At 43.2% G+C, this 16,566-nt stretch overlaps 2 protein-coding genes and 1 non-coding gene across 5 annotated transcripts in view; 2 read left to right on the top strand and 1 right to left on the bottom strand.

The window, feature by feature from the left end:
- CDK12 (cyclin dependent kinase 12) overlaps window positions 1–12,781 on the bottom strand; it is a 43,970-nt gene extending 31,189 nt beyond the window's left edge. For 2 of the 3 annotated variants that reach the window (XM_060080517.1, XM_060080519.1), the window contains exons 1-2: window positions 11,161–12,781; window positions 5,934–6,815 (exon numbers count right to left, since the gene is read on the bottom strand). In XM_060080517.1, coding sequence (XP_059936500.1) covers window positions 5,934–6,815; window positions 11,161–12,209 — 1,931 coding nt within the window. In that variant the 5' untranslated portion in view covers window positions 12,210–12,781. The remainder of the gene's footprint in view (window positions 1–5,933; window positions 6,816–11,160) is intronic. The other variant, XM_060080518.1, reaches the window with a different exon arrangement.
- On the top strand, window positions 3,431–3,503 carry TRNAW-CCA (transfer RNA tryptophan (anticodon CCA)). Its single transcript has one exon. It is a non-coding gene; the product is annotated as a tRNA-Trp (tRNA).
- A 2,032-nt stretch (window positions 12,782–14,813) lies between the features above and the next one.
- On the top strand, window positions 14,814–15,297 carry LOC132479055 (tumor suppressor candidate 2-like). The gene is given in 3 exon segments (XM_060082602.1): window positions 14,814–14,832; window positions 14,835–15,204; window positions 15,238–15,297. Coding segments are annotated over 2 exon segments (330 nt in total). The 3' UTR covers window positions 15,146–15,204; window positions 15,238–15,297.
- Window positions 15,298–16,566: the final 1,269 nt, after the last annotated feature.

Below are 16,566 nucleotides of genomic sequence, written 5' to 3'. Positions count from 1 at the left end.
GAGAAAGAGTCCAAGAGACTATTTCAGAATCATTAAAACACTGGTAGCAGAAGGTCTCTCATGATAATCAACAAATTTTAATAGTCAGTGGGGGAAACAGAAGGGATGGCTTTCCTGGAATAGATTAGAAAATTCAGTTTTCAGATCCAATTTTTAACCACCTCTATTTATGAGTAAAGGAAGGATTTTGTGCCATGCATGTCCTCAGAAAAGATAGTGCAGCATACTAATTCATGCCTACATATAAAACCATGCTAGATAGTCTTTTGTATTCCACAGTACCAGAAGTATTCACAGTATCAGAAGATTAAAAAGAATCTGAGAATCCTAACCATAATATGAACCTCCTCGTTTTCAACAAGTGGTTATTTAAAAAAAAATTCTTTCATGAATACTTCCAGAGAACCATAAAGAACAGATCTACCCCTTACAATGTATCTTTTTTTCATTTTTTTTTGGCTGCGTTGTCTTTGTTGCTGGGCACGGGCTTTTCTCTAGTTGCGGCGAGCGGGGGCTACTGTTCGTTGCGGTGCACGTGCTTCTCATTGGGTGGCTACTCTCACTGCAGAGCACGGGCTCTAGGCGCGTGGGCTTCAGTAGTTGTGGCTCATGGGCTCTAGAGCGCAGGCTCAGTAGTTGTGGCGCACGGGCTTAGCTGCTCTGCGGCATGTGGGATCTTCCCGGGACAGGGCTCGAACCCGTGTTCCCTGCATTGGCCGATGGATTCTTAACCACTGCGCCAGCAAGGAAGCCCCGCAATGTATCTTTTAAAAGCATACTGCTGCCCTCTGTGTGTGAAACACAATCCCAAAAGCTACTACTTCCTACCAATTTTCACCATTTTAATCTCTTATAAATCAGACAGAACAATAGAATCTAGTTTGTACCATATCAACCAGAACTGGGGTAGTCAATGGAGAGCAAAACAATCACCTGAAACTTTCTGTTAAATTACTGATAGAGATGAACTCACAACATTATTATAATTTGCACTAAGATTTTTCTACCCTGGGAACAAAGCCTGTTACCAGAAAACTCGAGTCAAGATGCCATATAGATTTTTTTAATTTCCCCAATTTTTAAGACATTTGGGAAAGAAAATTCCTAATTCTTCAACTAATGTCAAAATATTTTTTTATAAATTTCAATGACTCAGAAATAGATTCCATCTTGGTTCTGTGTCACTAGAATCAAATTATCTGAATTCTTTCACCATCATTTAAGTTCAGTCTATATTTTATATTTACACTTGTTTTCTCCAAAATTTACTTTATGGGTTCAAATATTGTTTGCTACTGTGAAAATGTACATTGCTTCCGAAAAATTATATGTTTAGTATGTTTATGTCAAGAAAGAATGAGTGGGCTTCCCTGGTGGCGTAGTGGTTGAGAGTCCACCTGCCGATGCAGGGGATGCAAGTTTGAGCCCCGGTCCGAGAAGATCCCACATGCCGCAGAGCGGCTGGGCCCGTGAGCCATGGCTGCTGAGCCTGTGCGTCCGGAGCCTGTGCTCCGCAACGGGAGAGGCCACAACAGTGAGAGGCCCACGTACCAAAAAAAAAAAAAAAAAAAAAAAAAAGAAAGAATGAGTGTTTGATGGGATATGTATGTACTACCAGTTCAGGGCACACAAGTTAATAGAGGTCAAATTCTGTTTCAACGAATTCCAAATGTACCAAAAACCTTGGAATAATGACCCATAAAATTGCAATGCTTAACAACATTATGCTCTTTAGCCTTTAGTGTAGGGCACTCACTAAAATAAAGCTCTATATAGTTCTGAGGGTAGATGCAGAAAGCCTAACATATTGGAGCAGATACTGAACATCTAAGTCATTACTTGAAGATTCAGTACCAGGAAGTGCTGATCTACCCTATCAATATCAGTATTTCCTGGTTCTCCATTTATACCTGCAGATGGGTTCACATGTAATGACAAGGCTGCATAGTGCTTGTGTATAATTTAAAAAAAAAAAGTTGTCCAGCTCCAAGATGCTGAAATTTTAGAATCCGGAAAGTCTCTTGGAATTTACGATGCTGGAGTTAATCTGTAGGTACAATCTAACACCTCTAATAAGTCTTTATTGTTAATAAAGAAAAAAAATGAACTTGCACATGAACTATGCGAAAAGAAATTAATTCTTTTTTTGGCGGGGGTGGGGGCGTACCACGTGGCTTCAGGGCTCTTAGTTCCCCGACCAGGGATAGAACCCGAGCCCCTGCAGTGGAAGCACAGAGTCCTAACCACTGGACTGTCAGGGAATTCCCGAAAATTAATTCTTATTAATTAATTTTCAAAATGTAAAATAAACTACTTTAAATAGATCATTTGGGCTTCGCTGGTGGCGCAGTGGTTGAGAGTCCACCTGCCGATGCAGGGTACACGGGTTCGTGCCCTGGTCCGGGAAGATCCCACATGCCGCGGAGCGGCTGGGCCCGTGAGCCATGGCTGCTGAGCCTGTGCGTCCGGAGCCTGCGCTCCGCAACGGGAGAGGCCACAACAGTGAGAGGCCCACGTACCGCAAAAAAAAAAAAAAAAAAAAAAAAAAAAAAGATCATTTATCTCCTTCCCCTTAAAGCAGGTTGTTTAAAAAGTGATTTATTTTTATAAACTTCTATTAAAAATTTCAGTGAATACGTTAAAAACATTGTATTAGCATTCTAGTAAAAAACAAGCACTCTATTACAAAAATCCTAAAATCTAATCTGAATGTTTACCCAGGTCTATTTACACGAGCTCAGTACTTTAAAAATACAGCCTTTAAGAATAATGTAGACTCTACTCAAGTCTGATAAAACTCCAAATGAACCAGGCTATCAAAAAAATAAAGAAAACAATATTTAAAAAACCCTATGTGGTTAACTGAAAATTTTTTAAAAAGCAGCAGATCCCCATGAACAGCTACGTTCATGAAGAATGTACTATATCACGGTGGATGTTTGGCAGCCTTTGCTTCTTGAAACCAAGAATTGTAGACCATGAATCAGAAAGGTTTTTGCCTTTTTGCCTAATTAAAGTGAATTAATTAAATTCACTCCTGCATTTGATACCTGGGTTAATACACTCCTGCCCAATATATATGTTTGAAAGAAAAATTTCATTCTTTTCCCAAAGGACAAATCCTCTAATACAAGCTTTATGTCATCCAGGTGGCAAATAATTTAACTACATGCCCGATGTCATTTCACACAAGCCCTGACTCTGACTCCTTCAGCAGTTTTACTTATTCAAATAATCAATATTTAATGACTGCATTCTGTGCTCTATGTTTAAAGCACTGTAGGCAATAAAAAGATGTGTAAGTCACATTCTCAACATTTAAGCTCCTGAAGCCTCACATGAGAGAAATTAGAGAGGAATATGAGTCCCATGTGCAACTTTCAGATTCCTTCCTAAAAAGTTTTCTTACATAAAATTATTTTTTGGGACTTCCCTGGTGGTCCAGTGGTTAGGACTCCATGCTTCCAATGCAAGAGGGGCAGGTTCAATCCCTGCTCAGGGAACTAGGGTCTTGCATGCTGCGCGGTGTGGCCAAAAATATTTTTTTAAATAAATAAATATTTTTCATGTGAAAGATAGGTGCAGTTGGTACATGGATAGGGTGGCACCAAATAAGTAAATAAAAACAAGAACAGAAAAACTATCTTGAATTTATAGTTTTATAGTGAAAAAATAAAACTGACAGTGGAAGAAATCTTCACTTCCATTTTTCTACCTTTAATAAGGACTGTAAAGTAAAATAGTTACACTTTTGGAATCAGAATAAATATATAACAATTTTTTTTTTTTTTTTTTGTGGTACGTGGGCCTCTCTCTGTTGCGGCCTCTCCCGCTGCGGAGCACAGGCTCTGGACGCGCAGGCCCAGCGGCCATGGCTCACGGGCCCAGCCGCTCAGCGGCATGTGGGATCCTCCAGGACTGGGGCACGAACCCGCGTCCCCTGCATCGGCAGGCAGACTCCCAACCACTGCGCCACCAGGGAAGCCCAACAAAAATAATTTTTCTCACTTCATTCTCTCTCTTACACATTTTTAAAGATAGCTACACATACTCAAATAAGCACTGACTGGTCTTACTTTACCCCTCATCCACAATCTGAAAGATAAAAATTCCTATGTGCTTTCTATCAAAATTGTTCCACCTCTGGAAACCTGCACTCTATGCTGACGCATGGTAGGCAGGTTCATCAGCTATTTGGTTAGCCAAGTAAACATTTCAAAAGGAAGATTCTTAGCCACACTAATATTGTCCTAGCCACTACGTAAACTAATATTTAAACAAGGTTCCTGTGGATAGATAGTGGCCTAGGTTCCCTTTGGATGATACTCAACTGACTATTTTCCAACAAAAACTGTAAAAATATATCGCTTGTATCTATGAGAAGTATATTGTGTACCTCAAACAAGTTTTTCTACATAAATTTCAGGTTCTGTTCTTCTTTGCAGTTCTCAGGATATGGCAGAATTCATAAATACCTATTAATATTAGAGCATGTGGAATTTTTCTTTAAAATCAGATTTACAGCTATAGTAAATATATAGTAAATATAGTAATGGAGCCCTTCTTTTAAATAATCTCTTTCCCCCTCATTTATTGCACTTGCACCTTCTAAAAAAAGCAGAGTGTAATCTGAAAAAATATAAACCTAAAGGGCTGAAATGTACCACTGTTCAAACTACTGATGTCACCTGGAAAGTATGGGAAGCTTGGGAATTGGTCTGGGATGCAAGACCGATAATACTTATTTTTGTGCTTACAGTGGAAGTTTGTTGCAATAAGTGAAACTCATATCCTCCAGAACAAGAGGGCAGAATCTCCATAGAAAAAAGAATAACACAAAGATTGCCATGGCGTATGTCACTGCTAAATCATGTTTGTTTGGTGGTACTTGCCTGGCTAGGCCTGTCAAGAAATTAAACAAATATATTTCCTAATGCCTTCCATGAAATCAGATTCATGCTTCAAATCATTTCAGTTTTCAACACTCAGAGGACTCATTAAAATTAGAGCTCTTCCCATCACCCCACTGTGAATTTATATTCTAATTAGCAAAGATTCTACATATTGTTCTTTTCTTCTTACAGGATAATTAATTTTTTTAAAGCATCAGGAGGAAAAAAAAAGTAGCTATAAAAGACATTTTTGGGACCACTGAGGTTATTATTATTATTGATATGCTACTGATATTATTTAATAAATGAATAAGTTTTTTAGGGTGATAAAGGTATTGTGATTATATAGGAAAATGTTCTTGTTAGGAGAGACATGCTAAAGTATTCAGAAGTGTCATGATATCTACAGTTAAAACAAATACGGCAAAAAAATTAACAACTGGTGAATCGAGGTGAAGAGTATACAGGTATTAATTATATTCTTTTAACTTTTCTGCAGCTATTTAATATTAAAATTTTCAATATAAAAATTTAAGGAGAGGGCTTCCCTGGTGGCGCAGTGGTTTGAGAGTCCGCCTGCTGATGCAGGGGACACGGGTTCGTGCCCCGGTCTGGGAAGATCCCACATGCCGCGGAGCGGCTGGGCCCGTGAGCCATGGCCGCTGAGCCTGCGCGTCCGGAGCCTGTGCTCTGCAACAGGAGAGGCCACAACAGTGAGAGGCCCGCGTACCGCAAAAAAAAAAAAAAAAAAAAAAATTTAAGGAGAAAAACACATGAGTTTTTAAAATTTGAATCAAAATTATCAATAAATACACTTATGAGAAAAAGGGTTACTAGACCTCAAACTGTAATTCTCTTTTCCTAATAAATGTCATACATAAGGACTTTTCCACTGAAAACCAAACATCAAAGGCATTTCCTATTCATGAAAGCATTCTAAACAGCCATTCGTTAGATCAATTTTGACAAAGCTTGAGAACAAAAAATACATTACACTTAGAACAAGAGGGTTAAAATTTCCCAGTTAACTACAGGACTTACCTATCCATGTCATCATCTCCCAGTAATAAGGGTGGGAGGGGCAGAGGAGGCAACGTTGAAGTTTTTAGGTGTGGAATAGCAGCTGTTACAGATACTTGAGTCTTCACAGAAACCTGTACAGGGGGCTGAGAATTTGCCTGAGAGGACAGAGTTGATGTCCTTGGGTGAATAGAAGGGAGCAAAGTTGAAGTACTAGAAGAAGGAACCTGACTAAATGCTGGTTGGGGAGGAGGCAGAGGTGGTTGCTGTGGAAGAGCTGGTAGTGGAGGCAAAGGTGGCAAGGGGGGTGTCTGAGGTGGAGGGGTAGTAGTTGGCAAAGGAGGTGGAGAAGTAACTGTGGGAAGAGGTGGAAGGGTCTCCTTTTCAGATGTCTCTGTCTCTTTTGGAGTAGCAATCTCCTCTGTCAGTGCTACAGGTTTAGAGTCTCTTGTTCCCTGTCCTTTCGAATCTTTAAGAACAGGATGTTTTTCAGAGTTCTCATCCAACTTTATTTTCCCTGTATCTAAAGAATTTTTGACCTCTGTATTTAGATGTGTTACATTCACCAGTTCAGTATCTGGGGCAGATTTTTCCAATTTTACACCTCTGGGTAACTTTTTAGACTCCAAGCCTGAATCCTTAGCCTCTACTGAACTGTTCTCTTTTCTAGGCAAAAATATAGGTGAACCCTTGGATTCCTTTCCATCCATTTTTGCTGCAGCAGCAGCTGCTCTTTCCTTCTTTTTCCTACTGAGTTCAGCTCCCAAGCTGGAGTTCAGTGGAAGCCTGACAGGTGAGATACTGGAATGTCGACTGCGTGACCCGGATCTCTTCTTTTTACTATGAGAAGATGAGTGTCTTGAATATGCGGGACTTCTACTTCTAGACTTCATGGATTTTCTACTGGAAAAAGAAAAAAGCAGTTTAAAATGGATAGACTACAGCAATGTGGAATAGATCAGTTAAGCAAACTATGAAGAACTGTAACTTAAAAAACCCACTGAGTATTTAGCAACCTTAAAAATAGATTAGATACCATCAAATAATAACAATAATGTATCAATATTGGTTCATTATTTGTAACAAATGTAAGATGTTAACAATAGGGGAAACTGAGTTTGAGGACATAAAAGAATTCTTTGTACTATCTTTACAATTTTTCTGTAAATTTATAACTGTCCTTTACTTAAAAAAATAGATTAGAAGGAAATAAATCCTGCATGGCAACATATTTCAATCATATAATCTAAAAATTATCCGCTACTTATTCAACTGAAGGAAAATGGATGGATACTTTTTTCCCATGTTAGAAAATACCCATATTCACAATGATTACTTTTAGCATTTTGGTTTAAATATCTGATAAAGTGAAAACATGATTTTAAAAAGTCATACTTAATGCTAAACGTCAGTTATATCAATTAGAAGTTAAAAGTAACTAGCACATTTCATCAAAACCTAAATTTTTAAAACTAGACGGCTATTTTATTGAGAAATCCCAGGAAAAGATTCTGTTCCTTGTATCCTCACTTTATAATTAAGTTGCGTCTATACTAAACAAACCCCCAATATACAAGAGTTAGGATCTACAAAAACTAGATAAACCGGAGAAACTGTCTTACCAAAATAATTTATTAGAAGTTCTTAAAACTATGATGGCTTCTAGTACTTTCAAATATAAAATGATTTCCAATAAACTTTTTAGGAATTCATAAAGCAAGGTATTATAGCATGTTCAACTTATCTTCTCCATTATTAGGGAAGGATTGGAAAGTAAAATCTGGGAATCTATAAGGCAGATTATTCTAAATTAAAACCCAAACCCTATTAATTCTTTTTTGCTTTTTCATAAAGCCTAATGTGCTCAGGCCTCAGTGTGAGGAGGAAAAAAAATTAGCACAAAAAATGTGACTGGACAAAAGATAATTTGCCCAGTAGTGTAAAACAAATTGTTCCCATTCCAGATCTTCAATATCTCCCTTTATCGTTGATCATTGGTAAGACTGATGTGATTCAAAATGTTTCAAAACAAATAGCATATACATGGTAGGTGAAGCAACCCACATGTTAGTCATGATTTTCTTCTACCTATAATGCTTTTTGGAAACTTTCTTCCAAGTTTATTAAAATGTAAAGTTATCATTGGAATCAAAGTGCTCGAAACAACAACAACAACGTATATATGAACATGAGGATATAAAATACTGAAAGTAGTTAAGTGAATTTACCAAATAGCCACTTACCCTTCAGAAAACTAATACTTCTCTTGTAAATAAGTGGCTAAGGGTCTCCCTGGTGGCGCAGTGGTTGAGAGTCCGCCTGCCGATGCAGGGGACACGGGTTCGTGCCCCGGTCTGGGGGGATCCCATATGCCGCGGAGCGGCTGGGCCCGTGAGCCATGGCCGCTGGGCCTGCGCGTCCGGAGCCTGTGCTCCGCAACGGGAGAGGCCACAACAGTGAGAGGCCCGCGTACCGCAAAAAAAAAAAAAAAAAAAAAAAAAAAAAATAAGTGGCTAAAACAAGAGGTTTTCTCTGATTGAATTATAGGCTGGTCTAAAACTAACACTATCTCAGGAAAACACTAAGTAATGTCAGAGACCCTGCTCTACAAACTACTGTTTCTTTCATCTTTCAGCATGACTAAATCTTCCTAAGGAACTCTGCTACAAACCTTCAACTTCTGAACAGAAGCCTACTGTTAATAGGACGTTTGGATGGCCATAAGTTATATAAATGTTACATTTGAGGTCCAGGTCCACTCTTCAAGGAAAAAAGGGGGTAAAGGGAACAACAAATAGGTAAATGCAGGCAACAAAAAAAATTGTCTTCAAAAGTAAATGTATTTTTTCCCTGAATTAAGTTAGGTTCCACCATTTGAAATGAAATTTCTACTATTAATCACTACTAATTTGGTGGATGCAAAAAACTTGCGTTTCTGCCAAAGCATTTTCAGCCTTTAAAAATGAAATCTTTTGTTTAATTTTGACTGTCTCTCTCAAGGGAAAAAAAAAAAAAGAGAATACCATAAAAGGGATCTGTATGTTCCTCCACTCTGACTCTAAGAAATTCAATGAGGAAAAATACGTACATAACGCACACACCCAAACACATAATGCTCTTTTCAAGCCAACTAAAAATGTGCATGCGACTCCAGGATTATTATGTAGTGTTTATATTTGTGTCCTATAATACTGTGTCTCCAATTCTTTCTTGATTTATTTTTACCATCACTGCACTAGTTCCAACTAAGTGAGTAGAGGAAGAGAGAACTTGAGATTTGAATCCAAAAGGAATCATTGCAAAGTAGCAGTTTTTACTGAAACTTGTTTTGGTGTTTTAGCCTCAATGTAATTCTGTATTCCCAAACCCCATAACAATCAAAAGTTCTCAGAACAGCCTTAATGAAACTACTCCCTCAAGAAAACAAATATTCTGAGAATATTTCTTAGGCATCCTTAAAAAACTAAGCAATTTTACAAATGGTACACTTAAGACATCCATTTCACTGTATATCAATTTACCCCTCATCCCTCCAAAAACAAAAAAGTGAACTCTAGCTAATGGTGTACATGCTAAAGTGTTTATAGTGAAGTATATGGATGTCTGCAACTTACTCTGAGATGAATCAAAACAAATGAAGGTGGAGAGATGGATAGAGATGATAAAATGTATAGCAAATATTAACTAAAGAATCTAGGTGGTACATACTTGAGTCCTCACTACAATTCTTTCAACTTTTCTGTGTTTGAAAAATTGTAATAAAATGGAGGGGAAAAGCCTAAGGAATTTCAGACTCTGACAGCTAGGAACTCCTGTAGCTTGATGAATTCAAACTAGTTTATGAATAATTATAACTTTAAGTCAGCAAAAATTATTCACATTGACATATAAAAGACATGCATGGATTTTTTCAAATTCGCGTAATTTCTCTACTAGTGTTCAACAACATTTCCCTCATTCATTGATAGAATTTACTGACTGGCTCCAAGTACCAGGCACTGTACCTGGCTTACGCATTCATATTTACTAATAAATCCTCACAACAACTCTAGAAGAAGGTAGTTATTATTCCCATTTCACACACAGAGAAATTAAATTATACGCCAAAGGTCACAAAGCAAGATTAGGATTCCACTCAGGTTTAACTCCAAAGCCCAAGTTCTGCTTTTGAGGAAAATGTTAAGTCTACAAAGAGGTAGGTACATCTCACCACCTAGAAACAAGAACAGTTTTCTGTAGACAATTCACTTCAACAATTAAATTTCAAACTAACAGGACTTTCTCACCAAAAATATCACAGTGAAGGTACTATTACCAATTTTTAAGAGAAAGATTTTGAAATTCACCTGTGGTCACAAATAAGTCAATGGTGATGCTGTAAATAAAATCAAATTATCCTTGGAACCAATTTCTGCTAGGTTATACCATAAAAGGGAAAAAGAACTACTTGGCTGAATTTCCACTAGAAACATCACATAAAAGACAGGAGTCTCGGGCTTCCCTGGTGGCACAGTGGTTGAGAGTCCGCCTGCCGATGCAGGGGACACGGGTTCGTGCCCCGGTCCGGGAATATCCCACATGCCGCGGAGCGGCTGAGCCCGTGAGCCGTGGCCGCTGAGCCTGCGCGTCCGGAGCCTGTGCTCCGCAACGGGAGAGGCCACAGCAGTGAGAGGCCCGCGTACCGCAAAAAAAAAAAAAAAAAAAAAGACAGGAGTCTCTTGTAAGTTACCAAAAAATGGTCAGTTAGGAAATAAACTTACAAGTCTGGAGACTCAGGGGACAGCACAAATGGTAGATGACTTAGGCAAACAGCCCCGAGATAATACAAATGCAAAGTTTTCATTTCTTACATCTCCAATCAGGTCCAATGAAGCCTAAGGCACTCATACCAAGTGATTTTTAAAAAGTTAAGACAAAGCAACCGAAATAGCTGGATTAACTCTGGGCACCAGTATCGATCCTATGCAGTCAGTAAGCAGAAGCCTGTGACTTTTCTCCCAGGGGAGCTTACAACTGAAGGTCCCACCCCTGGAAGAACCTACCTTTAGCAGCTGTAGGCATGTGAACTCTGCACTTCTCCAGGTCTGGGTAAGAGACCACCAGGCTCACCTACAGGATGACTAGCCAACAGCGAAGTGCTCTAGTCAATGACGAACACTGGGGGCTTCAACGAACTGTGACCATGTCTAATCGCCAGTTCCTCATAAACCGGCGTAAGAAAGAACGGGCTGTTAGACAAATAGCTCACCTGGGGAGCGGACTCCGGCTCAGAGAGCGCTTGCTCAGGAAAGGGCTGCTGGACCGCCTGCGGCCGTAGGGACTGGGCGATCTCCCACTGTAAGAGCCACTCCTTTCATAGCTGGAAGAACGTCGCCGGCTATAGGGACTCACCGACCTCTGTCGTCTACTGTAGGGACTGGGCGACCGTGTGCTGGACTGGTAGGCCGAAGGCTCCTTGTAAGGTGGGCTGACCGACTGCCTTCTTGAGGTACTTCCCGGACTCTTCTTGTAGGAGTCATAGTTGCTAGAGGAGTGAGACCTCGGGGGACTAAGGTCATAATCTTGGCCGTAAGAAGCTCCGGAGGGGCTATCATCTGGCTTGGGGCTGTCCGACCACTTCCGGTGGGGACTCCTGGACCTCCGTTTGGGGCTGTCCACGGTTTTGTAACTTTTGGGTGTTTCCCGCTTCCGATGACTTTTACTCCGGTCTTTGTGCCCGGACTTCAACTCACGTTCTTTCCGGGTCTTCTCCTTATGGAGTTTGGATGACCTGGATTCCTTGTTGCTGCTGCTTTTGGAGACCTGCGACTTCCCATGGTCATCATTCTCCTCATTTGAACGCTTTGAACTTCCTGATATCCGGTCCTTCATCGATCCCGACTTGCTAGAGGCTTCCAGGTTCTTTTCTTTCTCTGACTGTTTAGTTTTTAGTAAGTCCCGGGAACGTCTGTGCTGGTGGTGACGGTGTTTGTGCAGGCGGTCACTCCGGTCAGTCGCGCGACGTTCATCAGTCTCCCTCCGGTCCAGTTTGAAGGCCATGTCGTCAGAGAAGGTATCGGAATCAGAGCTAATGTCATCATACTCCACCAAAGGTTTGATAATTGTACCCAAAGGTGCTGCTTCGGGGGTCACCAACCCCATGTCTTTGGAGTGCTTGGACCTATGCCGCTTGTGCTTCGACACCAAGCGGTGACGCTCTCTGCTGTTGGAGCTGCCACCTCCCGATGACGGCTGCAAAGTTCCAGAAGCTCCTCCACTCCCGTCCTTCTTGCCCCCATGTCTCTCTGGATTGGGCATTCCCTTTCCCCTGGCCTCAAAAAGGGGAAAAAGTTCCCCAGCACTCCAAAAAGTAACCCCCACCCTCCCCCCCAGCCCCAGCCCCACGCCTACCAAAGCGCCCCTACAAGGGGGTGGGGAGGGAAGGGACGGTAGCCCAGGCTCCTCCTCCCTCCCGACTCCTCAGCACCCTCCTACATGAGGTGGGGGGTGAAGGAGCCAGGGAAGAAATGAGAGTTCCTCAGCAGTGGAGTTGCGAGACAACGGGGAGCCGCTCGAGTCTGTTTCCCCTCCTCCCCACGCCGAGCCAATCCTCAGGCCCAGGCGCCGGGGAGGTCGAGGAAGTAGGAAACCGACGGCCCGGGGCTGTGGGGCCGACTCCGGCTCTCGGGCCCTGTGAGGGCTGCGCGAGCCCTTCCCCTACCCGGTAGCCCGGCTCGGGGCGGCTTCCTGTCGCTGGGGTCCCGCGGCCTAGGTGCCTCACGCCCCCTTTGTCCCTCGCTCCTGAAAGAGCCCCTTTTCTAGCTTCCGCCTCACCTCAATACCTCACACTCACTCGCTCCCTCTCTGAGGCTCACAGTCACACACTAGGTTAAACCGAAACGGCACTGGGAGGAAGGGGGAGGGGGTAATCCCAGGAAATATCGCGAGAATCTGCAGTTCTCTCGCGGTATTTCGTGTTTCCTTTCACCTCTCGCCACTGCCTCCTCAAACAACGCGAGAGCAAGTCCCGGGCCAGAAACGCATTCCGCCAGATTCTCGCGATAAGATCCCAGCTCCCCGTTTGAGCAAAACTTTATTGAAAAGGACCTAGGGGGAATTTTTAAATTCAAGACTTTATTAATAACTCATTGAACAAATACATATTCCCAAGTTCCGGCGCAAACTAATTTTTGCATACTCTGTCACAGCTCCTTTAAATACCAGGATGAAAATATTGTCAACAGGATAAAGGGCAAATGTGGGGCTATTTCAACCCAACTCCCTAAGTATGAACGATTCTTCCCACTTAGGTAGCATATACTAATACGTGCATTATTACTAATTCTCGTACTGGCATGCAAAACACGATTTCCTCATCCCTATTTTACAGATAAGGAAACCCGGACTCAAAAAATTGAGTAAGTTACTTAGGGTAACAAAGCTAATCCAGCAAGGGCCAAAGAGAGATTAAAATTCACGTCTGGGGACTTTCCTGGTGGTGCAGTGGTTAAGAATCTGCCTGCCAATGCAGGGTGCGTAGGTCCGGGAATATCCCACGTGCCGTGGAGCAATGAAGCCAGTGTACCACACTACTGAGCCTGCGTTCTACAGCCCACGAGCCACAACTACTGAGCCTGCATGCTACGACTACTGAAGCCCGCGCACCTAGAGCCTGTGCTCCACAACAAGAGAAGCCACAGCAATGAGAAGCCCACACACCACAGCGAAGAGTACCCCCTGCTCGCCACAACTAGAGAGAAATCCCGGGCACAACAACGAAGACCCAACACAGAAAAAAACAACAACAACATTCTTTTGTAATCATTTAGCCATTTATCTTCACACAGAAGATTATAGTTATGAACAAGCAAAGCATAGTATTCATGAACAGGAAAAAGTATTTTACACTGCCCCTCATTTTTTATCTTTCAAAACTCCTTGGCACGTGTTAACTCATTCCGTTCACAATTTACCTCTTCACAACTTACCCCTGAAATAGGTTGCGTTAGTGAGGTGACTAAGGAACAGAGAAGCTAAGTGGCTTGTCCAAGCTTCCCCATTCTTTTCTTCAATGAATATATGTGTGTGAAACTTTAAGGTCCTTCTCCGTGTACTAGTGCCCACTGAGACCCCTCAAGAAGGATATAGACAATATATTCATACCTCAAAATGTAAGGTAATAAATGTCATAAGAATGATACAGAGCAGTGGGGAGGTTCAAAAGAAGGTTGGGAGTGGTAAGAGAAAGCTTTATAGAAGTATGACACTCGAAGGGCTTCCCTTCCCTTCCCTTCCCTGGTGGCGCAGTGGTTAAGAATCCGCCTGCCAATGCACGGGACACGGGTTCGAGCCCTGGTCTGGGAAGATCCCACATGCCGCGGAGCAACTAAGCCCGCGAGCCACAACTACTGAGCCCATGTGCCACAACTACTGAAGCCCGCACGCCTAGAGCCCGTGCTCCGCAATGAGAAGCCACCGCAATGAGAAGCCCGCGCACTGCAAGGAAGAGTAGCCCCCACTCGCCGCAACTAGAGAAAGCCCGCGCGCAGCAGCGAAGCCCCAACACAGCCAAAAATAAATAAATAAAAATTTTTTAAAAAGTATGACATTTGAGTTGGACCAGAAAGAGTAGATAAGGATTTGTATATGAAAAGAGCAGCCAGTAAATTAGGAGCCAGAAAACATACTGAATGAAGGCAGAAAAACCTACTCTCCAAATCACTCCCTGAAAATGTTCTTGTTGCTTTGGGTACAAAAAAAGTTTTTTACTCAAATGTTTGAGCCCATAAATCTTCATTTAAAAAAAATGAGGGAAGGCTGCGGCGGCGGCGGCACCTGCGAGCGGAGGCGGGGCATGGCGGCGCGGACGGCCCTGTGAGAGCGAAGCTGCCGCGGGGCCCGCCATGCGCCGGAGGCCCTGACATGGGCGCCAGCGGCTCCAAACTCGGGACCTGTGGCCCTTCGCCTCGGCGGCGGGGGGCGGCGGCCCGGAGGCGGCTGTCGCTGAGCAAGCTTTGGTGCGACCGCGAGGCCGAGTCGTGCCCCGCTTCGTATTCACTCGCCGTGGCTCCATGTTCTATGACGAGGATGGGGATCTGGCTCACGAGTTCTATGAGGAGACAATCGTCACCAAGAACGGGCAGAAGCGGGCCAAGCTAAGGCGGGTACATAAGAACCTGATTCCTCAGGGCATCGTGAAGCTGGATCCCCCCCGCCTCCACGTGGATTTCCCTGTGATCCTCTACGAGGTGTGAGCCTGAGGGGTGGCAGGCATAAACACGCCCTGCCCCAGCAAGAAACCCCCAGGCTCAAGGTGTGGCTTCCATTGAGGACCCCCAGGCTCAAGGTGTGGCTTCCATTGAGGAACCTAGGCTGGGGCCACAACCGTGAATAAACTCCACTGGCCCGGAACCTTCACCTGTGAGCAGGGCAGTCCTACAATGCTGGTTGGGTATTGGTTTGTCTGTGGACAAGAGGTGGCTGGTGGCTGGCAAGGGCTGATGGCGGAGTTACCAGTCCACCTTTCCCAGCAATCCCTACAAGGAGCATGGCAGGGCATATGCTGGTCAGGAATGCCTGGTTCCTGTGCCCTTGCCTGGCCTGCATTCTTCCAAGCTTGCCTAGGGCCCAGCCCTGCTGTAGGCTACAGCACTTTACAAGTATGGTCTGCCTTTTTCCAGCCCCAGGGCTGTGGGAGCTGTACACAAATGGGAACTTCCTTTCCCTCACTTCCTTTACCCTCTCGTTGGAGCATTGCAGCCGTTTGCTACCTCGATTCCTCCTGTGTTGGACAGAAGCTGGAGGCAGAACAAGCCTGGTTCTTCCTGCCTACCTGCCCATCTGTTCCCACCCCCAGATGGATGGACAGTTTGCTGGCTGTCAATAGGTGTGGGAGGTTTCTCCCTCTACCCGGGGCTGGGCTGATCCCTCCCCACTGCAACTAGTTGTTGACCCCCACCCCAACTGAGAGGGCATAGGATGGGGATCAGGAAGGGCTCTGGCTGCCTGTGCCTATGGGGTGTTGCCACATCCCACCTACTGTGTCTAATCCCCCTTGCCCTTACACATCCACCACCCTGTGATAAGGGACAGCACCCTAGGGCTGGTGCCAGTAGCTCTGAGGAGCCCACCACCCCTTCCACTACAGTATACCCATCCCTTCAGGATCAGTAAGAGGAAAGTACTGGAGCCCTGGGTAGGGAGAGAAAAATCATAAAGGAATACTTAAAATGTGAAAGCTTGTAAATAGTCTAGTCCAGGATGTTGGGGCAGAGTCTGATTTCTACATAAAAATGACTTTTTTTAAAAAAAATTCCTTACTGGGCAAACTCTGTTCTTTAAGCGTGTGAGAAATGGCTTGGGGAGGGTAGCCCTCAATCTAGGAAGGCTGTTGTGTTATTTGTTCAATAAAATTATTTGTAGACCCTGCCAAAAAAAAAAAAAAAAAAAGACGGGGAATTCCTGGTGGTCCAGTGGTTATGACTCGGTGCTCTCACTGCCAGGGGCCCCGGTTCCATCCCTGATGGGGGAACTAGGGTCCCACATGCCATGCGGCTCAGCCAAGAAAAAGACTAAGTTTTTCATGACAACTTTTTAATCATCTATGGAAGTAAAATTAATACTATCAAGAAAAAAGAAAGAAAAAAAGAGGATAGAATTAAGTACTTGAACTCAG

Source organism: Mesoplodon densirostris, chromosome 18 (assembly GCF_025265405.1).
Source record: "Mesoplodon densirostris isolate mMesDen1 chromosome 18, mMesDen1 primary haplotype, whole genome shotgun sequence".
Lineage (NCBI taxonomy): Eukaryota > Metazoa > Chordata > Mammalia > Artiodactyla > Ziphiidae > Mesoplodon > Mesoplodon densirostris.
The sequence above is the reverse complement of the archived record's forward strand: the minus strand, read 5'-3'. Positions and strand labels throughout refer to the sequence as shown.